Source organism: Rattus norvegicus, chromosome 16 (genome assembly GCF_036323735.1).
Source record: "Rattus norvegicus strain BN/NHsdMcwi chromosome 16, GRCr8, whole genome shotgun sequence".
Classification (NCBI taxonomy): domain Eukaryota; kingdom Metazoa; phylum Chordata; class Mammalia; order Rodentia; family Muridae; genus Rattus; species Rattus norvegicus.
In genome coordinates this window covers 71,339,476-71,363,711 of record NC_086034.1, presented here as the reverse complement: position 1 = coordinate 71,363,711, position 24,236 = coordinate 71,339,476, and the positions used below count along the sequence as shown (strand labels likewise).

Below are 24,236 nucleotides of genomic sequence, written 5' to 3'. Positions count from 1 at the left end.
CACTGCCAAGAAACATACCTTAGACTTTATTTGGGGTTGAAAAAAGAGCTCAGGACTGGGAAATCCTTGCTGCTTTGGTATTTCCCTGCACATATTTTAATACTGTCATAGGAAATCTTAGAAGAAACCTACAGAATGCAAGGGGTAAAAGTCCTTATTTATTTATTTATTTATTTATTTATTTATTTATTTATTTATTTTTAAATAACACTTAATGCCTATGGGAAAGAACTTGCACAATGACTCTTAGTTGTAGAGGGAGGACGTCTTCTGACATCAGGGAACATCACTGCCTGTCAAGCAAACCCCGCCCAGCCCCTAAGCTCTATTTCCTCTCATTTGATGTCCCCTTTATTTAGTCTTTTCTCTTCTCTCATTATGGGCTTCGTTAAAAGACTTAATTTAGAGCTCGTACATTTCAAACACGAGGCAAACACTTCTAGTAGGTCCTAGATACTAGGATAGTGATAGTCTTCATTTAGAGACAGGGTCTCATGTACCTCGTGTGGCCTGGAGTTCACTGCGTGTCTGGGGATGTCCTTGGACCTGCTGATCTTTCTGTCCTCCACCTCCCAAATGCTGTGGTTATAGGTGTGTGCCCCCTCGGTGCTTGGGCTAAACGCAACATTAGAGACGGAACCGAGGCTTGGTGCATGCTAGACAAACACTCTGCTGATGGAGTTACATGCTCCTCCCCCAGCCTCTGTAATACCCTGACGTACTAAATGTAGTAAAATGCTTTCTTAGAGTATTAAAGCAGTAGTTGTATTTGTTTCACATGACAGTAGACAGACGCTTCTGGATTTTGAGGAAAATCTACACAGCAGAAAAGAAAACGAACCAGGTAAGGCTTACAGTGAACTTCTCTTTGCAGTTCTACCATACACAAAAATGTCAAATTAAGAAATTTTCACTCAGAAAGGCCAGAAAATTACATTCATATTATCTTGTGTCCTTTCCAAATGGTCCACAGGTCAGAATGATCACAGACATAAATTAGATAAATGTCACAATAGGAAGTGTGATCTTTTCTCAAAAAATCATGGGGGAAGTCATTGAGAAGGACCCTTAATATTGACATCTGGACTTCACACGCATGCGCACGTATGCACACAGACAACCCCCAGCCCCATGAACATGTGCACACAGAGAGACAGAGACAGAGAAAGAGAAAGAAAGACACAGAGGCATACCCCCAGAACAAGAAGAGGAGAGAGAGAAAAAACTAATCAAAACTTTTGTTTTTATAATAGAACTAGAAGTTGAACCCAATCCCTCCTGCATTTTAGGTAAGTGCTGTATAATTTGATTTACCTCCAGACTTTTTATTCCTATGTTCTTGCTCACCATCAGAAGCTATGCACTGTATTCTATATGTAAATATATATAGTATATATATATTTAAACCAATATATTATGTTTATGAAAACACTCTGTGGGCATGCGCATGAAGATCAGAGGACTACTTTGTGAGGTTAGCTCTCTCCTTCTCCCCTTACCTCCCGTTACACGGGTTCTATTGACTCGAGCGTCCTGGCTTGACATTGCCTCATGGGCCATCTCACTGCTCTCCAAAAGCTTTTATAGAAATGACTTTATTTACGTGTATGAGCCTTTTGCACCATGTGTGAAGAGCTGGTGAAGGCCAGAAGAGGGCCACGGGATCTCTTGGAACAGAGTTACAGACAGTTGTAAGCGTCCACGTGACTGCTGGGACTTGACCCTCTGCAGGTGTAGTAAGCGCCTTTAACCACTAAGTCACCTCCCCACTCCCCAGGCTCTGTCCTTATAGCAGTCTGCTACCTAGTAAGATAGTCTGAGAGAAATGACGTCATGCTTGTACTGGCAGCAGTGATTGGGCAATCATGTTCTATTCATGTCTAATAGACTCTTAACAACTTCAGGAAGCTGTACTTTGAAAAGAATATGTCTTCCCAGGCAACATGTAGTTGTAGCTCAGAATGGATAAATTCTCAAGGAAGTGATCTAAGATTTTCTCCACCGGAGGAAGAATGTTAGACGAATTTTGAACTTTGCTCCAGAGAGAAGAACAAGAAAATAGCCTTTACCGAGAGAGCATATTGGTTAGTGTCTTCGTTAGGGGTTTTACTGCTGTGAACGGATCAAGGCAAGTCTTATAAAATGCAACATTTAATTGGGGCTGGCTTACAGGTTCAGAGGTTCAGTCCATTATCATCCAGGCAGGAACATGGCACCATCTAGGCAGGCATGGTGCAGAAGGAACTGAGAGTTCTACATCTTCATCTGAAGGCTGCTAATGGAAGACTGGCTTCCAGGCAGCTAGGATGAGGGTTTTTAAACCCACGCCCACAGTGACACACCTTCTCCAACAAGGCCACATGCTCTAATAGTGCCACTCCCTGAGCCGAGTGTACACAAACCATCACAGTTAGCTAGTGCAGGCATCGCACGACTGAGTCTTGGGGTTCTTGATTAGCATCCGGGAAGTCTTTGCAAGGACCTCCCTCTTGGTCTGCTTTTGTGTTTCGAATCCTTCCCCTTCAGGGTGCAGTGTCCATAGATAAGTGTCATTGGCATAGTCTATTCATCCTAACCTGAAAACTGATTACCTGAAGAATCTCCCTTCTGCTATAGCCCACACATTCTCTTATTGGATGTGACTAAGAGTGTTCAGGGTGGTATGGCCGTAGACTATATTCCTTTAACTCCCTACACTGTTAGTCCAGATATATCAGGCGGTTTTCTTCATGCTGTTATTTTAGACGCCATTTTAAGTCTCACACTGGTCCACTGGGATTATGGTCACTGCACACAACAGTTTGCGCTTCATAAACGTCTTAAGTTTTTTCTTTCTCCTTGCATCGCGCTAATACAAACAAGAGAAAGGACCCGGATGCCTTCATCGCTCCACCAGCAGTGTGATTCGTATCTACTGTGGGGGATTTTCATGGTCTGTTTTCCCAACGAACGTCCTTCTAGCAGAGCTCCCGAGTCGTTGATTTCGAGCATCTGATACTTTTCTTTCATTGGTTTAAAAGGCATTTTATGTTTTTCTTTAGCAGAACAAGTAGATGCTGGCGATGACTCATTAGCCAGGTAAGTCTGTTCGTTATCTGAGTGTCGAGTGGACAGACGAGGAAGAAGCAGCCGCTCAGCCTTCCTCTGTGGGACGCACCACGCTTTGCAGTTCCAATACTGTTGTTTGTTCTCATTCTCATGGCAGACATTCAAGGTCGTCGTCATTGTTTGTTTCTCACTAAGTAGGCAGCTGCAACTGAGAGTCGCCCATTCATGCTTTCACTGCCATCTTGCTTGGCTCGCCCACTCATTCTCTCAGTTATCCACAGGTTGACGAGAACCTGTGTAGACGCCCCTACCCCCATCCCCTCCCCCAGGGCTAGATAAGGTCTATGTCAGATCAACCACGGAAGCTCAACTTACAGATGAGCTCCTTTGGGACTTTCTTGAGAAGTGCAGCTACACCACAATTTTTTTCTTCTTCTGAGAATTCTGATAATTGCAATGTTAGTCAGTAACCTTGTGTCGAGCACAGCAGTTGTCTGCACACCTTACTAAGGTGGACTTAGGGTCACAGGAAAAACTTCGGGAGAGGATTTTCTTTTCCGGAAATGAAGAATATCTGTGTGCAGAGCATATAATTTATATTGTATTAAAAACCTGTTAAGAGGATATTTGGAAATTATTTTCCCTGGTGACTAATTTTTCATTTTTGTTTTTTCCTTTAAGCTTTTATACATAGGCAAATGGCATTTTATCTACTCTTGGCTATTTTTTTTTTTTTTTTTGGTGATAATAACTTTTCTCCGTAAATCAACTTTTCTGATCTCCCTCTTGTTTGTCCTCTTTGTAACACTGTTGCCAGCTAAATACTGGGTTTTCCTGCAGAGAAGATGGAAAGCATTAAAATTTTCACAATTTTAAGGAATCAAAGAACTAATCAAAATATACTCTTGTGTTTCATCCGGATGGAGAACAGAAAACTCAAAAGATATCAATGTGGATTCTCTGGATGGAAACACATGACACAGATGACAGTAGACCCATGAGCCTTAGTATTCTTACTGTTTCATGTTTGATTCCATAGATGGCTATTTTAGTTAAGTAACTGGGAAGTGAGCCTGGTAATTCCAGGACACAGGATAAGAATAAAATTAAGATACTGGAGGACAAGAATGGTGTTAGCAGAGGGTGGGACTAGGAGGAGATGGGGGCTGTGATCAGGATGTAAAGTGACGACTACTACTACTACTACTACTACTACTATTACTATTACTACTACTACCATTACTACTACTACTACTACTACTACTACTATTACTACTACTACCATTACTACTACTACTACTACTACTAACTACTACTATTACTACTACTACCATTACTACTACTACTACTGTTACTACTACTACTACTACTACTACTACTACTTGAATGCTGTTAACAAACAGGGCATGGATAAAGAAAAGGACACTGGGTTCAACAGAATAGAAGTTTAAAAGACTGGAATGCAGGTATATTTGACAAATTTGGTAAGAAGAAGACAGGAATTAAGGACACAAGATATTGAACATTTTATAGGCAGGCCCAGCAAAATGTGCCTGCCTATAAACGTGAAACACGACAGTCTTGATAAAGATGCTGCCTGCGTGTTTACTTGTAGGACTTGAGAGACATCAGCATTTCCGTTGAAAGTCAGTAGGATACTTTGAGCCACTGGGGTCAGTCTCTGCAGCAGCTGGACATAGATACTGTATACATCCCCTCAACTTACAAGATGCCTTAGAGCCCATCAAGCACCAGGGTGTTGGAAGTTGAGGGACAAGGTGTCCCTGTGGCTGAGGCAGGTTTCTCCCTCCCGCTTTGCTGAACAGATTGGCATCCTTCTCGCCTGTACGGTGGGCAGGACTGTTTTAGGCTCCCCTGGCATTGTAGTCACCAAGGCTCTGTTGGGTAGTTAGTGAAATGGCTGTATGGAGAGTTGAAGCTCTGTTAAGCTCTGAATGCTTTTTTTACTTATAATTTTCCTGGGCTGGACATCTTAATTTTGGAGATTGTCTTTGAGTCCTGTGGAAGTCACCAGAAGGAAATAGTTCTATAAAGGACCCGGAGGAACAGTGCTGACAACAGGAGACTGGTTTTATGGAAGTTTTCCCCCTCCAGTGTCTGGGCCCTTTTGAAAGTTCTTAAGTGTTATTTACATAAACACGAAAAAAGCAAGAGGTCTGGAAAATAATTGGAATTTTAGAATTTAAAGTATCTAATCTTTTTGGGAAGGCCATTCTGCTAAGCACACATAGAATTAACGTTTTGTTAGGCTTTTGTACAAATTTAAAATGTTAAAAATGCTTCCGGAGACTCTCCTGGGTGTTTGAGTTGAGAGCCTTTGTATAGTAAGAGGTCAAGTCGCATTCACTCCAACGAGTGAATTCATACGCAAGCAGCTGAACAGAGCTGCGCTCACCTGTTCTTACTGCTTCCTTTGTCCCACAGGGTCTCCAGCTGTCTTAGTCCCGTGACTCCCGTGCTCGCATTGAAGGACGAGGAGAACAGTCGTCATACCGGGGTAAACCGCTCCTCTGCGGAGTTACCTTCCTTGGCCTAAGTTTGTTTTTGGTTTATTCTGAATGTTTACTAGTGGTCTGGGTGCCTCGTCAGTGCATGGAACCTTAGTCGGCAGAAACAGGATTATGGGCAGCTCAAAACGCTTGTCAAATTGGTAAGCGGTAAGAAGGACTGGTAACTACTTTGACGCCGTAGGCCAATGGTGTAAAAATACGGAACCCAAGAGAAATTGTATTAGGTTTCCAATAATAGAGGAAATTTTAAATTTGGCCAGTGATTATCTAGATAAATCTCATTTGCTGTGACTTTTAACTTACATTAACATGGCCTTTATAATACCCAAAGGAATCTTTAATAAATTCAACTTGTTATTATTGTAGCCAATTTCTCTGGCACCTTTACTCTCAACAGTAAAGGGAATCTAGCATTTTATTTCCTAGGATACTTTTCCTTCGCATTTTGTTTGTCTTTTAAGTTTTTCATGTTTCGTGTCTTTTGGGGTTTTTTGACACTTGGGAGGCGTGCAGAGCTGTGGGGTGGGGCCCGGTGTCGTGAGTTTTTTTTTGTTTTTGAGTCCATTTATGTGGTTCATTCTGCTTATTGATTTGTGTATGTTGAACCATCCTTGAATTTCAGGGATAAAAGCCAACTGGGTCATGGTGGATGATAATTTCAATGTATGTGTATTTTCTTTTCTTTTTTTATCAGATATTTTTATTTACATTTCAAATGTTATTCTTCTATGAGGGTATTCTCCCTCCCCAACCACCCCCCTTACCACCCCCTGACATTCCCCTGCATGGGATGGGGGAGGGTCTGTTTGCAAGTATTTTATTGAGAATTTTTGAGTCTATGTTCATTGAGAATATCAGTTCATGATTTTCTTTTTTTTTCTATTGTATCTTTATCTGGGTTCACAGAAGTTTGGGAGTACCTTTTCTCCATTTTTTTTGAATAGTTTTAAGAAGGATTGGCTATTCTCTAAAATTCCTTAGCTGTGGGGTGCATTCCGATGAAGAATCAGTCTTCCGGCAAGGGTGACTAGGGTCAGAAGGCAGGTGGATGGCAGTGCCACCTGTGGGACCCACATCCTTTTCTAGGACAGGTCCTCAGATAGCCCAATACTGTACACTTTTCAGAAGTATTTTTAGACACGTACCTGCTGTGCTTTGTAGATTTCTTGCTTAGAAGTAAAATATCTTCAAAATAAAAGCTGCATATTTGTAAAATATCTGTGGAAGAAAAAAAAGAGAATTTGTGAAATTATTATGCAATTTGGAAGGCCAGGTATCAGCTTCTAGGAAGGAAAGGTTCAAGGAAAAGCACCAAGGTAGAATTGGAGACTAGAGATTCCATTTGTTTTTTGATGCTCGATTAAGGATAAGTCAACTGAAGAGTTAAGGGCACCAAGTACATTTGGGGCATCCATTCTTGTGGTAGTAACTATAAATAATGAAAACACAAGGGTAACACAGAGGAAAGGGATGGGAAGAACCTGTGTTAAGTGTAAGAGAGTAACACAGCGCTGTGAGCACAGTGGGGCAGTGCTGTGAGCACAGTAGGTAAAGGCAGAGGACCTCTCAGAGTCCTAGTTCTGTCATTCAGTATCTCTGCGGAACTAAATAAAGGAAAACATGTCAATGTCAAGAATGTTACTGTGACTTTAAGGCGATATGACATATGTAACATTTCCCCATACCTCATGAATAAATGTCCGGAATGGGTAAAACCTTTTATGAAATGTAACTTATGTTACTATTAAAGAAAACCAACCCTGTTGAAGACCTTTTCTTTAACCCATGGACAGTAAAATGATAGCAGCATCAAGGATAGATTAAAAAACCTACAAGGAGCAGATATAGTTTTTATTTGGACCATGCCAAACCCGAGTAACTCATTTATGTATGTATCCTATGGGAAGACACAAACTTGGCACTGTTAAAGCCTTTCTGATACGTTTTTAAATATTTTGGCCTTCAACACAGTCTTTGTTACTGAGTATCCATCATGCTCTCTATAGACATTGCCTCTGGCAGATGAGGGGCTATGCTTTTGTTTCACAATAGAAAAACATCACACACATCTAAGTCACTGTGGGTACTTCATATTAGCAAAATTGTTGAGGAAGCCTCTGCTGAAATGACCTCACTTCTAAAATCCTCTGTTTATATACAAATTACTATAAAAAATTAGCTTTTCAAGCCAAGTATCCTCTAACTCTATTTTTTTTATTTCTGTCTGAGGTGTATGTGCATGTGAGTGTTTATATGTGTGTGTGTGTGTGTGTGTGTGTGTGTGTGTGTGTGTGAGTGTGTATATGTGTGTCTACGCACAGACGTGCATGTATTACAATGAGCATGTGGAGGTCAGAGGTCAACTTTGTGCAGTCATTTCTCCCTTTCCTGTGTATCTGGCTTCTTTGGCTCAAACTCCTGTCAGTCTTCCTACCAAATGACTTTACTCACTAAGGCATCTCACAGGCTCCAAGCCAAGTACCTTAACACTGAAATAATTTCAGCCATCTGAAATGTTTAAATGTCTACTGCTTTAATATATCAAGCATATTTCTAAGACTATGTTTACATATGCCTAGTTTAAAAATGCCCCTTTCATTTTGATGTGGAAACTGAGAGTTAGATGGTATAACGGTAGCTCCTTTTTGGAACTATGCACACAGGTAAGTATCTTGCTTATGAATATTTTCCTGTGAATTTTTGTATCAGGTTCACAGAATTAGTACCCATATAAAAATTGCCACATAGAGTTGCAAAGATATGTTTGCTCTAGAGAGGCTTGCATGAGGTTTGGTTAGCTTTAAAAATAAACAATTTACATGTCTTAAAGTGATTAAGAAAAACCTGGGCAACTAATTTTGATATTAATTTTAACAGAGTAACTCAGAGAGCGAGCCTCCTAACTGTTCTGGCAATTCACCAGCGGCTACAGACAAAATATTTGGAAACAGAGGAAAAAGAACTGTGGAAGGTATATGTCCCTCCTGGTCTGTTTCTCCACTCAGGGCATCCAAGAACATTGTGCACTGGGCTGGACTGGAGGGAGTAAAGCTTAGCTGGGGTGGGTGGGTTAGGCAGGATCTCTGTCAGTGTGCGTGCAGGAAAAACAGCCTTCTCTGGAGAGTTTTCAGTGAAACATCTCTCTCTATTGGAGGGGAATAAAGGTATATAAATCTTGGGGAATGAGTAGGGGTTTTCTGGGTGACTGTACATCATTGGCTGGGGATGAGGTGCTGGGGGAATGCTTCATTTGCATTAAGAGGAATTCCAGGCCGGTTGCTGCACATGTCCTTATAAGGAGAGAGGAAGTTTAACCTGTAACCTGGCCACCAGGCTACAAGACTACCTCAAGGGTGGCAGATATGGAGGTCACAAGGCTGTGTGTGCTGGAACACGCAGGCCAAGAGCAGGGAGGAAGTAGTACTCCTGCCGGTCTCAGGACGAGATTTTCGGAGTTTGGACATGTTTCAACCTCACTCTTGCTCCGGACCGACTTCCCTGGCCCCACATCTCTTCATTTTTCTTTTATAAAAGGGGGGAGGGGAGGGTGTATCACCATAGTCACCAGCCTCTGTGTTGGGAATAGTTTGGTATTGAACCAGAACCCGACTTCCAGTGCTTTCTGCAAGGCTACTTATATCTGCCGTTTTAGATGAGGCAGGATTCCAGGAGGAGGAGGAGGAGGGCCCCAATGGCCAGTATGGGGCCAAGGAGAAGAAGGCAAACTACCAGAGGGTTTGGGCACCATGGGGTAGGGGTGTTGGTTGCAGAGCTTGCCCGGAGGTCTCACTTTAGACCTTTGAGGATTTGTTTCACCAGTCCAGGTTGATTAACATAGAAGCAGCATTTCTCCACCAACAACAGGGCAAGCCCCTCCCTGTTCGGCAGCAAGTTCAGAGCTCTCCGATTTTGTAAAACAACCCCAGCTAGGGAAGTCGTCTGTTGCTGGAGGGATTCGAGGCTGTCCATGGTGGAAGGCACAGCCTGGTCAAGCCTTTCTGGAAAGCTGTCAGCCAGGTGTTGGGTCTGGTCCTTTTGCTCTGAAAATGTACAAACTTTTAAAGGTAACATTGTAGGTACATTTCCGCATTTGCACACGTTTGGAACGTGTGGCAGGCACAAATCAGATAATGATGGTTCTCTGCTCTACGTTTGAGCAGGTAAAAAGGCATCTGTCAGTTTTGTAAGTCCGTTTGGACTGCATAACCAAACTGATATAAGTCCCCATCTGTGCCATATAAAAGGATGGCATGTGGTAATAAGTCATAGGGACCAGGAGGCCACAGAGATTTACTGGCCATGCAGTGACATTCAAATTTCAGCCAGCCTTTTGGGCTGTTTCCAGGTAGAGGGTTCAGTATTTACCTCATCTGTTTTGGTGTTTTTGCTGGGTCTCTTCCTTTGAAGTCTGTAGACAAGATTTTCAGGAGGTCTTCCCTGGTCAAATCTAATTTTTATTAGCTTTGAAGAGATCTGCAACTTTTTGCTTCCTGTTGAAAGAAGAGAAAAACCCCTTCCCCCAGTACAACACATACCTGGACTTTTATTCTGAGGCAAAAACGTCCTTAAGATATATAAGCAGATTTAATTCAGCAGACCTTTCTAAAATACAGTGCCTGAAGCAGCCGTGTCACCTGTCTCATTACATTTAAGATATTTTGAAGTCGATAAAGCATCATTTATCCCACCTACTTAGAATAGCCGAGAAAGGAAATGTCACGGCAACCATGTGACCCGTGTGCAGAAACCTGGAGAGACCTAGTTAAAAGGCAACATTTTGGGGCTGGGGTGGAGTTCCAGATCTTTGCGTGCATAATCCACCACCAAAACCATGGCTGAAGATGGCTTTGCATTAAAAAGTTTTCAGAAATCTTATAAAGAATATTAAAAGAGTATAAAAAACAATGAAATAAAAAGTGTATTTTTGTAACCCTTTAATAAAATTGGCTGCACAAAACTCAGAAACTTTAGAAACTAAGTTCCTGAAATTAACTTTGCTTCCAGGAAGGAAATACATTAGTTTGGAGCTTGCTAACTACTAGGATGTGTCATAGGCAGGTTTAGTTGTTAGAAAAATTCCATACATGATAAGAGATTACATAATGCCAATATACAATATTTTTGGAATAGCCAGTAGCAGCTTGTTTGTGTAAAATGAACTGGCTCAAATAAATGGCATGACCTCTATTACACCAATTGAAGACTAAATGATAAAAACAAAATAAAAGGGTGTAAAATATATCTCCCAATTAATTTTTATACCGATTTCACATTGAAATAACACATTAGATATATTAGTCAATAAAAAGGAACTGTACTAAAATGACTTTCACCCATTTTCACTAGCTTTTTGTGTGTTTTCCAGAAAATATAAAATTATACATAGCATATTTTATTCAGTTTTATGGTATTGTTTAAGAACATAGACCTTTAATTAGGTTGATTGATACCAGAAGCAAACTGATTTATGAAGTGTAGACCAGGGGGTTCAGGCGTTCTGCGTTTGTGATAAGTCCTCAGTCACCACGAATCAGCCACATGCTCAGTAGCAGTATGACACTACTTTTTTGCAAAATTGAGAAAAAAAATGCTACTGGGTAATCAACAGCGATGGAATAAAATGAAGACAATGAATTTGCTTTTGTTTCAAATCATGTTTATAGAAAACACGGGAGAAACTAAGATAGGAAGAGACACAGATCATAATCCTCAAATGAGATTGAAATAGGAAATTCATGGTAAGACTGATCAACAGAATGAACTAATACCCCCCCCCCCATCCCCACTCCCCGAGCTCCCAGGGACTAAACCACCAACCAAAGAGTACACATGGAGGGATCCATGGCTCCAGCTGCATATGTAGCAGAGGATGGCTTTATCTGGTATCAGTGGGACAGGAGGCCCTTGGCATGAGGAGGCTCTATGGCCCAACATAGGGTAATGCTAAGGCACTGAGGCAGGAGCGGTGGGTGGGGGAGCACCCTCCTAGAGGCAAAGAGGAGGGGGAGGGGATGGGAGGTCTGCAGTAGGGAGACAGGGAAGGTGGACAACATTTAAAATGTAAATAAGCAAAATAACCAAAGGAAAATAAACATAGAACAGATGAAAACCTGAGCTGTGGAGACCCCTCCTGTAAAGAAGAGGGAGGACTGGGGGTGAGGCTCAGTCGGCAGCAAGCTCGCCTGGTATGCAGGGAGCCCTGTGTCCCCAGAGCCTCATAAGCACATAGGTGGAGGCAGAAGAATCAGAAGATCAAGGTCGTTATCTGCTGTACAGTGAGGTCAAGGCCAGCCTGGGACATAGGAGAACCCTTCTCAAACGAACCAATGGGAAAGGAAAAGAAGAAAGGAAGAGTGGCCCTTAGCTGTAAGAGCAAGAATAATTCTGATAACGTCTGAATTAATTAGGGAGTGTAAGTGAACTTAGTTCGGATGACTTCAATATATGTGTATTCCAATCAGAGGTGAGGCCGCTGCTGCTCCTGGCAAAAGTGGCGGGTTGAGGGAATGCTTGGATTTAGTGAACCGTAGTCACTCAATCACCTCTGCCTAATCACCTGACTCTGAAGGTGTATGGTGAATGGATAACAGTCATCAATATTAATACACAAGTGATTGGCTATAGAAGAATACTATTAAAATTAATTTTTACCTATTTTTATTGTATGAAAATATTTTAATAAATAAAAAGAGAAAAAGAATTCTCTCAGGAATTGGTTTTGTCCTACCTTACATCTTCTTCAGGCTTAGAAACCAAAGCGCCACCTTCGGCTTGTTTGTTTGTGTGGCCATATTAGAGTACGAAGTTTCCATTTTTGTAAATGGTCTACTGCAGGGGTGAAGGGGAGGGACATAGGAAGAAGTAATTTACAGTTACAGTGAAAAGGCACTGAAGTACTGAAGTAGACAAAGAAAAAATATAACCAGGGAAGACTTCATGCATCAGTTTGAATCTTGGAAAAAGAAATTTGTCTGATGGTAGATGAAAATAATTTCACATGCCAGAAACCATGTGATCATAGATGGACATGTATGACTTAGCTGTTACCTTGTGATCAAAATGATTAGCAGATTGTTTAAACTTTCTTTTTTTAAATTTTATTTATTTATTATATATGAGTACACTGTAGCTGTCTTCAGACACACCAGAAGAGGGCATCGGATCTCATTACAGATGGTTGTGAGCCACCATGTGGTTGCTGGAATTTGAACTCAGAACCTCAGGAAGAGCAGCAGTCAGGGCTCTAAACCACTGAGCCATCTCTCCAGCCCCCTAGCAGATTGTTTAAAACGTACCATAAGATACAACTTAATATACATTATGAATTTATTTGTTGCTAGGGTACTCGGAAATTTGTTTCTGCAAGCTTTATTCATTTATTTCTGAAGAATTGATATATTATTTATCTGTGTGAATGAAAGTACTAGTGGAGGCCAGAAGAGGGCGTTGGTTCCCTGGAATTAAAGGTATAGATGGTTGTGAGATACTGTGTAGGTGCTGGGAATTGAACTCAGGTCCTCCGCAAGAGCAGCCAGTGCTGTTAACCATGGGGCCATCTCTCCAACCCCTAAAATTATTTTCAATCCTACAGATACAATACTTTACTTAATCATGACATTTCACCATGAAATTTTACTTGTTTATATCTGTTCCCCACTAAAAATCTCTTGTCCTGCCTTACTCCTTCTCTGGTGCTCCTCTCTGAGACCAATACTTTCCCCACTTTTTTTTTTCAGTTTATAAGCTTTTACATTTCTTTTAACCTTAACTCCTTTAATCCTTAGCTTAAAGTACAAAAATATTGCATGGCTCTCTCTTAATTCTATAAGCTCTTCATACATTTAAATTTAATATTTATTTATTTATTTGTTTATTACTTGGATGAAATCAGAGATACAAAAGCATTCATTGCACTACAGGTACACGGGCTCAGGACCTTCTGCGTCACCATCTTCCACTGGATGCCCGTCAGGGACAACAGACATTCCTAAGGTTGACGTCAGCTATTACAATGAGACCTTCCTTAGCACTTCCAGAGTACCCCCGAGGCTACTTTGTACTTTATCTTTTCCCCCCTGTTTGTAAGTAGGAAGGATATATTCTAAAATAACAACAAACTGTAGTTGATACATATACTAGTTGAGAGTCGCTCATCGTTATCGTCAGACATCAGACACTTTACAGAACAGCAGATGAAGTAGTTCTTTACTGATGATGGCAGAGTAAGTTTCTTTACCCCAAACAGGAAAAACACCCTGCTCTCAGTGAGATGGCCATGGAATCACCAAGAGATGGGGACTTTTCAGCTCCTTCTGGGTCCACTGCTGTGTGTGGTCTGTCTTTGGCCAACACAAGACTACTTGTGTTGGCATCATACTTTCCCCACTTTTATGCTGTTTATGTGTATGGAAGTCTAGATCCTACAGAGGGGATTAAACATGTGATATTTGCCTTTCTGAATGTTTCTGATTTAATGGACATCAGCTACTCTTCAAACAGTAACGAACACCACCACACAATTCTAATCTGGGAGGTGACAAAAATTACAGGTTCGTTTGGGTGTCCTACTCAAATCTGTATTTTTATTAATTTTGCACAGGTTTCCCCCTTGAATGTATTTCATTTATTTTTAAATTCCTGTCCCAATGTCTGTCATGTGTATGAGGGTGCCAGCAAGGGTGAGAAGATGACCGTGGATCCCTTAGAGCTGGAGTTATAGGCAGTTGTGAGCCACCCAGTGTAGGTGATGGGAGCTGTACTTGGGTTCTCTGGAGACTAAGTCTTTTAATCACCGAGCCATGTCTACGACGTCATGGGTATACTCTTCAGTTGTGCTGCTGTCCAGGCCTGTGAAAGCCTTCCAGACATTCAAAGTACAGAGTGATAATTGGACATCTAAGAAGGAGAGCTTAATTCCCTCCTAATTCTTTATGAGCAGGTGACTGGTGTTGTATCGACATAGAAATGATTGTGTTTCCCTTTGCTTTTTAGCATGGGTTGAGAAAGATCCCTCTTCAAAGGTAATAAGCTTTTGATTTTATCATGAATTATTAAATAGGTATTAATGCGATATAGATATGTAAAACATTTAAATATTTTGCTTTTAAAATCTACCCAGTCTGCCACTGAAATGAGAGACTCTGTCACAAATGAAGCTGTAGAGAGGATAGAGCTCTTTACATCCACATCAGGTATGCTGGGTACAGTGAACCATTTTGGATCAAAACAAAGTGTTTGAGAAGTTTATGGACCTCACCATCTTAACTCTGTCCTCCCACCAAGTCAATGGTATGTATGGTTTGACGTAAACGATGTGAGTAGCACCTACGTTTTTCAAAAGAGAATCTGTGAGTGCAAGATCTCTAAAAAAGAAGTTGGACAAGTTGTTTCCACTTTTGCATTTTGGGGTCCCATACTTCCGGCGTGGGACCTCTGTCCTAAGGATTTACAGAGGGTGATTATGATGCCCATGACATTCTTTTTTCTGTAGTTAAAAAATATGTTATTTGGAGAACTGGACACTAGGTTGTACACTATAAACTCAGATATCTGAGAGAACCAAGCTAGACATTCATTGTGCTTAGGAAGTTTGGGACCAGGGTGTACACAAAGCAGCAATATTGTTTCCTAAAACTCAAGAGAAGCAATTTCATTTCTACTCGGACATCCAGTCAGCTTGCTGTCTGGATGGACTGTGTGTGTGTGTGTGTGTGTGTGTGTGTGTGTGTGTGTGTGTGTATGTGTGTGTGTGTGTTTTCTAACAGCAGAACCAGTACTGTTAACCAGTCATAGATTCTATCTGTAACCACTAATCAGTTATTACAGTTTTACTGTTATACAATTGACTTTATGTTTCAAAGCTAAACACTTATAAAAGTGTTCTGGCGATACTTTTTTTTATTCTTCATTTTTTCCCCTAGAAAGTTCTGTATTTGCCCTACCTTACCTTTTATTTTTTATTGGTTATTTTATTTATTTACATTTGCTGTCTTCCCCCCAGGTTTCCCCTCTGCAGTCCCCCTATCCCATCCCCCTGATTCTAAGAGGGTGCTCCCCCACCCACACACTTACTTCTACCTCACCACTCTACCATTCCCCTGTACTGGAGCATCAAGCCTCCCCAGGACCAAGGTCCTCCCCTCCCAGTGATGCCTGATAAGGCCATCCTCTGCTACATAAGCAGCTGGAGCCATGGGTATCTCCATGTGTACTCTTTGGTTGGTGGTTTAGCTCCTGGGAGCTCTGGGGGGTCTGGTTGGTTGACATTGTTGTTCTTCCTATGGGGTTGCAAACCCCTTCAGCTCCTTCAGTCCTCCCCCTAACTCCTCCACTGGGCTCCCTGTGCTCAGTCCTGTGGTTGGCTGGGAGCAACCTCATCTGTATTGGTCATGCTCTGACAGAACCTCTCAGGGGACAGCTATACTGGCTCCTGTCAGCTTACCTCTTAATTTTTAAATCACCCATTATTTCTAAAAAAAAAAAATCTACCACTAATATTTCATTTCCAGTCTGCAAAACTTCATGCTATTTCCTATCAGGGCACAAAATAATTATTGTAGAGAATCAAGAAAACTGACGATACAGGGATGGTGTGAAAGATTGACAACTCCAGTGCAGGGGTGGAAGGGAGGGGCATGGGAAGAAGTGGTTTATAGTTACAGAGAAAAGTCACTGAGGCACGGAAGTAGACAAAGAAGAAGTATAACCAGGGAAGACTTCATGCATTAGTTTGCGTCTCGGAAGAAGAAACTTGTCTGATGGTAGATGGCAACAATTCCACATGTCAGAAACCATGTGATCACAGATGAACATGTATGGCTTAGCTGTTACTTTGTGATCAAAATGATTAGCAGATTGTTTAAAATGTAACGTTATAAGATAAAACATTATGTAACATTATGTTGCTCGGGTACTTGGAAGTCTGCTTCTGGAAGCTTTATTCATTTTGATAGAGCCGGTGAATTTTATGTGCAGATCTTCAGGGTGTTTTTGTGTGTTGAGCATGGTGCCCTCTGCTGCTTCTATTTGAGTAAATGACGACAGTTTAGATAGCTAGAAAGATCCAACTTCTTATTTACTTCGTTGAGATTATTTTTTATTCATTTATTTATTTTGCGGAGCTGAGGACCGAACCCAGGGCTTTGCGTTTGCTAGGCAAGCGCTCTACCACTGAGCCAAGTCCCCAACCCCTTCGTTGAGATTCTTAATCAGAAAGTAGCAATATAATGTTATTTTAGCTAATTTTAACACTCATATTATTATACAGACTGTTGCTCTATATGTGTTCTACACAATTAATAAAATAAATGTATTCGCCAACAGAACCAGAGTTAGAATTGATGTCAATAGAAGAAGGCATATCTGATGAAAGTGAAAATGACCAGCCTTTGGTATGAAAACATTTAATTTTAAATATCATGTAATACTGTGTCCTTTTGTTTAATAGTATAGTGTGAGCCTCAGGAAGTCATACTTCAGATTACTTGATAGAATCAATAGATTCTAACTCATAGAATGCTTAATGTTTAAAACATTTTTACCTTATTATAACATTTAACATAGTGAGTTTTAGTACAGCCAGAGATACACAGACAGACCCTCAGAATAAAGAAAAAACAGCAAAACCCCAAAACTTTAGAATATCCTTAAATTCCTTTGTTCAATGTGTTTTAATCATATTGATTGCCTCTCACCCAACTCCTTTTAGATCTACTCAAATTCTCTACCCTTTTAGATCTACTCATCTTCTCTACTTTGTTCAATAGAGAAGGAAGAAGAACTGAAAGCTAGGCTCATAAATAGCTTGGAGCATCTATGTAGACAAAAAGAGATAGGTATATGTTATAAAGCATCTTATATTTACATCATAGTATAAAAGAGATTTTTCAGTCATTACTAGAAGCACCATCTCACAGCCTTGTGTGCTGTGGGGTTATCTGGAGGCACATAAGAGACTTAAGTTAGCCATGAGTTCTTCACCTGATAATAGTTCTAGGTATGGGTTTAATGTTTTGGAGCAGGACATAAATTCAAGCAGAAGGTGGTTGGTTACTCTCAGAATGTTTGTTCCACGATTATATCAGTGGTCATGTATTGTCAGGCCAGCCATTATTGTAGCTTCTGGAGCAGTACTAATATGATTTCTTTATGTTCTAGAACTTAAGTATATGGTGTCTTCAGTATAGGGTAGGGTCTTATGTTTAAGTTTCGCAGCCATGGGACCTCACTGATCAACAATTTCATAAGAAATAACAAATTCCTGGCATTAGGCTTTTTATTAGTTAGTCTCTGGAGTCTAGTAGGGGTATTGTTGCCTTGTTACAGGTCCATATATCTGTCTGTCTATCTATCTATCTATCTATCTATCTATCTATCTATCTATCTATCTATCTATCCATCCATCCATCCATCCATCCATCCATCCATCCATCCATCTATCTATATATCTATCTGTGGTCACAATCTAGTCATTAAACAATTAATCTATCCATCCATCTGGAAGCTTCTACACTAGTAGGCTTCCACAGACTATCAGGTCTTATTTTGAGGTCCATTTGGAGTTGAGTTTTGTACAGGATGAGAGACAGGGTCGAATTTCATTCTTCTACACACGTTTATTTGGTTTGCCCAGCATCAAATGTTGAAGATCCTGTCTTTTCTCCAACAGTACTGTTGATCTCTTCGTTAAAATTTATGCAATTGTAAGAATGTGGGCATTTGTGTTGGTTCTCAGTTCTGTTCAGTTGATCAGAGAGTTTGTTTTTATTCCAGCACTATGCTGTCTTTTATTATTACAGCTTCTTGTAGAGCTTAAAATCTGGGATGATTTTACCTTCCGCCATTTGCTATTTTTTTTGGACAAGATTGTTTTGTCAATCCTGTTTTATTTATTTTTTTGTATTTCCATGTGAAATTTAAAATTACTTTATCAATTTTTGTGAAGAATTGTGTTGGAATCCCTGGGGACAGGGACTTTGTTCAATCTATAGATTACTTTTGGTAGGATGGTCATTTTCACAGAATTAATCCTTCCAGATCACAAGCATGGAAGAACCTTCTGTCTTCTAGCCTTGTATTTAAATTTATTTTCCTGTAATTGGAAGTTTTTATTGTGCAAGTATTTTCCATCCTCAGTTAAACTTATTCATATGTATGTATGTGTGTAAATGATATTTTCTTGATTCATTTTTATTTTTAGAATTATGTCACTTCCTCTTCCTTTTTCTTCCTCCAAGTCATCTCATGCATCCTCTCTCCTTACTTTCCTTCAAATTAATATCTTTATTTATATCTCAGTTTATCATATAAAGGACAACTCATGGTTTTTTCTTTTTTTTTTCTTTTTAAATTTTGAATCCGGTGACTTTTCAGAATGCATTTATCACCTGTAGGAGTTTTCTTGTGGAGCCTCTGAGTTTGTTAGATAATGGATAAAATAACACCATCTGCAAACAAGGAAATGTTCCCTTTCACATTTAAATTTAAATTGTTTTTAGAACTTTTTTTCCTTTTTTCCATCTTTATTAAATTGGGTATTTCTTATTTACATTTCAATTGTTATTACCTTTTCCGGTTTCCAGGCCAACATCCCCCTAAACCCCCCTCCCCCTCTATATGGGTGTTCCCCTCCCCATCCTCCTCCCATGAGTTTACAACATTTATATTATTTCACTGTCAGGAGCCATCTAAGAAAGGCGAAGGTTAGCAGGTGTCCTTCCTGGAGGTGGCCCACTGTCTTTGCATGGTCTTCGCTGGGTGATACTTGAGAGGCAAGACCCCAAGAAGTCTCTTCCCAGGATGGCTTTTTGCAGTTGATATGCCTTTCCTGTCACTATTACATAACCCAAGGATTCCTGGGCATTACCCCACCCTACTGAGCAAATCTCTTGCAGATCAACATAAAGATGAACTTTCATGAATTAATACTGTTGAGATGAATTAATGATTTTTATAGAATTCCTGATTTGATTCAAATAATTTAGGAAGGAAGCTTTAAGAGATGGTTTTAGTTGTTTTGCTAGAAAGATATAATAAAGGTAGAACCAATAATAGAGTGTGTAACCTCCTTATAAATAGTAAGTAAAGGCTGCATAATAAGAAATACAATGAGCTTTCATAATTACACTAAAGGAGATATAGGCTTGGGACAAATTTATGTTCAGGGAAGAACATTCAGGTTCAAGGATGAAGCCACAGGTATCCTCTGTAGTAAGGCAAAGCCATGTAAAAACTGTTGCATTAAACTTATAATGACCTTACAGAGTGAAACATTGCTTTCAACTTGTTATTGATATTTTTTCTGTTACTCCCCTTTTATGTAACACTTTATCTATGAATTTATAATTCTTTTTTACATAGATTACTTTTTGTCCAAAAAACTATAAAAAGTCTGAAAGCAATAAAATAAAAAAAGGGGTGTAGGCACTCTGTGTCATCGAGCATGGGTGTTGTCTATGTGAGTGACTTCTTTCCTTTCCTTTCTTTTCTTTCTGGTTCAAAAGGAGTTAATGAACTCCAAGCCTCTTGTTCAGTGAGAGGCTTCTGGCTGACTTGCCAGAGAAAGGAGTACTAGCAATAATATCCTTTTCATAATTTCTTTATTTTTTTTTATTAACTTGAGTATTTCTTATATACATTTCGAGTGTTATTCCCTTTCCTGGTTTCCGGGCAAACATCACCGTCCCCCCTCCCCTTCTTTATGGGTGTTCCCTTCCCCATCTTCCCCCCATTGCCGCCCTCCCCCCAACAATCTAGTTCACTGGTAGTTCAGTCTTATCAGGACCCAGGGCTTACCCTTCCACTGGTGCTCTTACTAGGATATTCATTGCTACCTATGAGGTCAGAGTCCAGGGTCAGTCCATGTATAGTCTTTAGGTAGTGGCTTAGTCCCTGGAAGCTCTGGTTGCTTGGCATTGTTGTTCATAAGGGGTCTCCAGCCTCTTCAAGCTCTTCCAGTTCTTTCTCTGATTCCTTCAACGGGGGGGTCCTATTCTCAGTTCAGTGGTTTGCTGCTGGCATTCGCCTCTGTGTTTGCTGTATTCTGGCTGTGTCTCTCAGGAGCAATCTACATCCGGCTCCTGTCAGCCTGCACTTCTTTGCTTCATCCATCTTGTCTAATTGGATGGCTGTATATGTATGGGCCACATGTGGGGCAGGCTCTGAATGGGTGTTCCTTCTGTGTCAGTTTTAATCTTTGCCTCTCTATTCCCTGCCAAGGGTATTCTTGTTCCCCTTTTAAAGAAGGAATGAAGCATTCACATTTTGATCATCTGTCTTGAGTTTCATTTGTTCTAGGCATCTAGGGTAATTCAAGCATTTGGGCTAATAGCCACTTATCAATGAGTGCATACCATGTGTGTTTTTCTGTGATTGGGTTACCTCACTAGGATGATATTTTCCAGTTCCAACCATTTGTCAATGAATTTCATAAAGTCATTGTTTTTGATAGCTGAGTAATATTCCATTGTGTAGATGTACCACATTTTCTGTATCCATTCCTCTGTTGAAGGGCATCTGGGTTCTTTCCAGCTTCTGGCTATTATAAATAAGGCTGTGATGAACATAGTGGAGCACGTGTCTTTTTGATATGTTGGGGCATCTTTTGGGTATATGCCCAAGAGAGGTATAGCTGGATCCTCAGGCAGTTCAATGTCCAATTTTCTGAGGAACCTCCAGACTGATTTCCAGAATGGTTGTACCAGTCTGCAATCCCACCAACAATGGAGGAGTGTTCCTCTTTCTCCGCATCCTCACCAGCATCTGCTGTCACCTGAGGTTTTTTTTTTTTTTTTTTTTTTTTTTTTTTTTTTTTATTAACTTGAGTATTTCTTATATACATTTCGAGTGTTATTCCCTTTCCCGGTATCCGGGCAAACATCCTCCTCCCCCCTCCCCTTCCTTATGGGTGTTCCCTTCCCAACCCTCCCCCCATTGCCACCCTCCCCCCTCCAGTCTAGTTCACTGGGGGTTCAGTCTTAGCAGGACCCAGGGCTTCCCCTTCCACTGGTGCTCTTACTAGGATATTCATTGCTACCTATGAGGTCAGAGTCCAGGGTCAGTCCATGTATAGTCTTTGGGTAGTGGCTTAGTCCCTGGAAGCTCTGGTTGCTTGACATTGTTGTTCATAAGGGGTCTCAAGCCCCTTCAAGCTCTTCCAGTTCTTTCTCTGATTCCTTCAACGGGGGTCCTATTCTCAGTTCAGTGGTTTGCTGCTGGCATTCGCCTCTGTATTTGCTGTATTCTGGCTGTGTCTCTCAGGAGCGATCTACATCCGGCTCCTGTCGGTCTGCACTTCTTTGCTTCACCCATCTTGTCTAATTGGGTGGCTATATATGTATGGGCCACATGTGGGGCAGACTCTGAATGGGTGTTCCTTCAGTCTCTGTTTTAAACTTTGCCTCTCTCTTCTCTGCCAAGGGTATTCTTGTTCCCCTTTTAAAGAAGGAGTGAAGCATTCACATTTTGATCATCCGTCTTGAGTTTCATTTGTTCTAGGCATCTAGGGTAATTCAAGCATTTGGGCTAATAGCCACTTATCAATGAGTGCATACCATGTATGTCTTTCTGTGATTGGGTTAGCTCACTCAGGATGATGTTTTCCAGTTCCAACCATTTGCCTACGAATTTCATAAAGTCGTTGTTTTTGATAGCTGAGTAATATTCCATTGTGTAGATGTACCACATTTTCTGTATCCATTCCTCTGTTGAAGGGCATCTGGGTTCTTTCCAGCTTCTGGCTATTATAAATAAGGCTGCAATGAACATAGTAGAGCACGTGTCTTTTTTATATGTTGGGGCATCTTTTGGGTATATGCCCAAGAGAGGTATAGCTGGATCCTCAGGCAGTTCAATGTCCAACTTTCTGAGGATTCTCCAGACTGATTTCCAGAATGGTTGTACCAGTCTGCAATCCCACCAACAATGGAGGAGTGTTCCTCTTTCTCCGCATCCTTGCCAGCATCTGCTGTCACGTGAGTTTTTGATCTTAGCCATTCTTAATGGTGTGAGGTGAAATCTCAGGGTTGTTTTGATTTGCGTTTCCCTTATGACTAAAGATGTTGAACATTTCTTTAGGTGTTTCTCAGCCATTCGGCATTCCTCAGCTGTGAATTCTTTGTTTAGCTCTGAACCCCATTTTTTAATAGGGCTATTTGTCTCCCTGCGGTCTAACTTCTTGAGTTCTTTGTATATTTTGGATATAAGGCCTCTATCTGTTGTAGGATTGGTAAAGATCTTTTCCCAATCTGTTGGTTGCCGTTTTGTCCTAACCACAGTGTCCTTTGCCTTACAGAAGCTTTGCAGTTTTATGAGATTCCCATTTGTCGATTCTTGATCTTAGAGCATAAGCCATTGGTGTTTTGTTCAGGAAATTTTTTCCATTGCCCATGTGTTCCAGATGCTTCCCTAGTTTTTCTTCTATTAGTTTGAGTGTATCTGGTTTGATGTGGAGGTCCTTGATCCACTTGGACTTAAGTTTTGTACAGGGTGATAAGCATGGATCGATCTGCATTCTTCTACATGTTGACCTCCAGTTGAACCAGCACCATTTGCTGAAAATGCTATCTTTTTTCCATTTGATGGTTTTGGCTCCTTTGTCAAAAATCAAGTGCCCATAGGTGTGTGGGTTCGTTTCTGCGTCTTCAATTCTGTTCCATTGGTCTATCTGTCTTTCTCTGTACCAATACCGTGCAGTTTTTATCACTATTGCTCTGTAATACTGCTTGAGTTCAGGGATAGTGATTCCCCCTGATGTCCTTTTATTGTTGAGGATAGTTTTAGCTATCCTGGTTTTTTTGTTATTCCAGATGAATTTGCAAATTGTTCTGTCTAACTCTTTGAAGAATTGGATTGGTATTTTGATGGGGATTGCATTGAATCTATACATTGCATTGTATAGATCGCTTTTGGTAAAATGGCCATTTTTACTATATTAATCCTGCCAATCCATGAGCATGGGAGATCTTTCCATCTTCTGAGGTCTTCTTCAATTTCTTTCTTCAGAGTCTTGAAGTTCTTATTGTACAAATCTTTTACTTGCTTGGTTAAAGTCACACCGAGGTACTTTATATTGTTTGGGTCTATTATTAAGGGTGTCATTTCCCTTATTTCTTTCTCGGCTTGTTTCTGTTTTGTGTAGAGGAAGGCTACTGATTTATTTGAGTTAATTTTATACCCAGCCACTTTGCTGAAGTTGTTTATCAGCTTTAGTAGTTCTCTGGTGGAACGTTTGGGATCACTTAAATATACTATCATATCATCTGCAAATAGTGATATTTTGCCTTCTTTTCCGATCTGTATCCCCTTGACCTCCTTTTGTTGTCTGATTGCTCTGGCTAGAACTTCAAGAACTATATTGAATAAGTAGGGAGAGAGTGGGCAGCCTTGTCTAGTCCCTGATTTTAGTGGGATTGCTTCAAGTTTCTCTCCATTTAGTTTAATGTTAGCAACTGTTTGCTGTATATGGCTTTTAGTATGTTTAGGTATGGGCCTTGAATTACTATTCTTTCCAGGACTTTTATCATGAAGGGGTGTTGAATTTTGTCAAATGCTTTCTCAGCATCTAATGAAATGATCATGTGGTTTTGTTCTTTCAGTTTGTTTATATAATGGATCACGTTGATGGTTTTCCGTATATTAAACCATCCCTGCATGCCTGGG

General features: G+C 40.5%; 1 protein-coding gene across 24 annotated transcripts in view; it reads left to right on the top strand.

The window, feature by feature from the left end:
* Window positions 1-24,236, top strand: part of Poteg (POTE ankyrin domain family, member G) — a 181,820-nt gene that overhangs the window by 9,617 nt on the left and 147,967 nt on the right. For 21 of the 24 annotated variants that reach the window (XM_063275616.1, XM_063275615.1, XM_063275608.1 and 18 more), the window contains exons 6-13: window positions 786-844; window positions 1,254-1,289; window positions 3,042-3,078; window positions 5,494-5,566; window positions 8,457-8,550; window positions 14,571-14,599; window positions 14,698-14,770; window positions 16,902-16,969. In XM_063275616.1, coding sequence (XP_063131686.1) covers window positions 786-844; window positions 1,254-1,289; window positions 3,042-3,078; window positions 5,494-5,566; window positions 8,457-8,550; window positions 14,571-14,599; window positions 14,698-14,770; window positions 16,902-16,969 — 469 coding nt within the window. Of the gene's footprint in view, window positions 1-785; window positions 845-1,253; window positions 1,290-3,041; window positions 3,079-5,493; window positions 5,567-8,456; window positions 8,757-14,570; window positions 14,600-14,697; window positions 14,771-16,901; window positions 16,970-24,236 lie in introns of those variants that run through there. The other 3 variants (XM_063275612.1, XM_063275599.1, NM_001014238.3) reach the window with 2 other exon arrangements.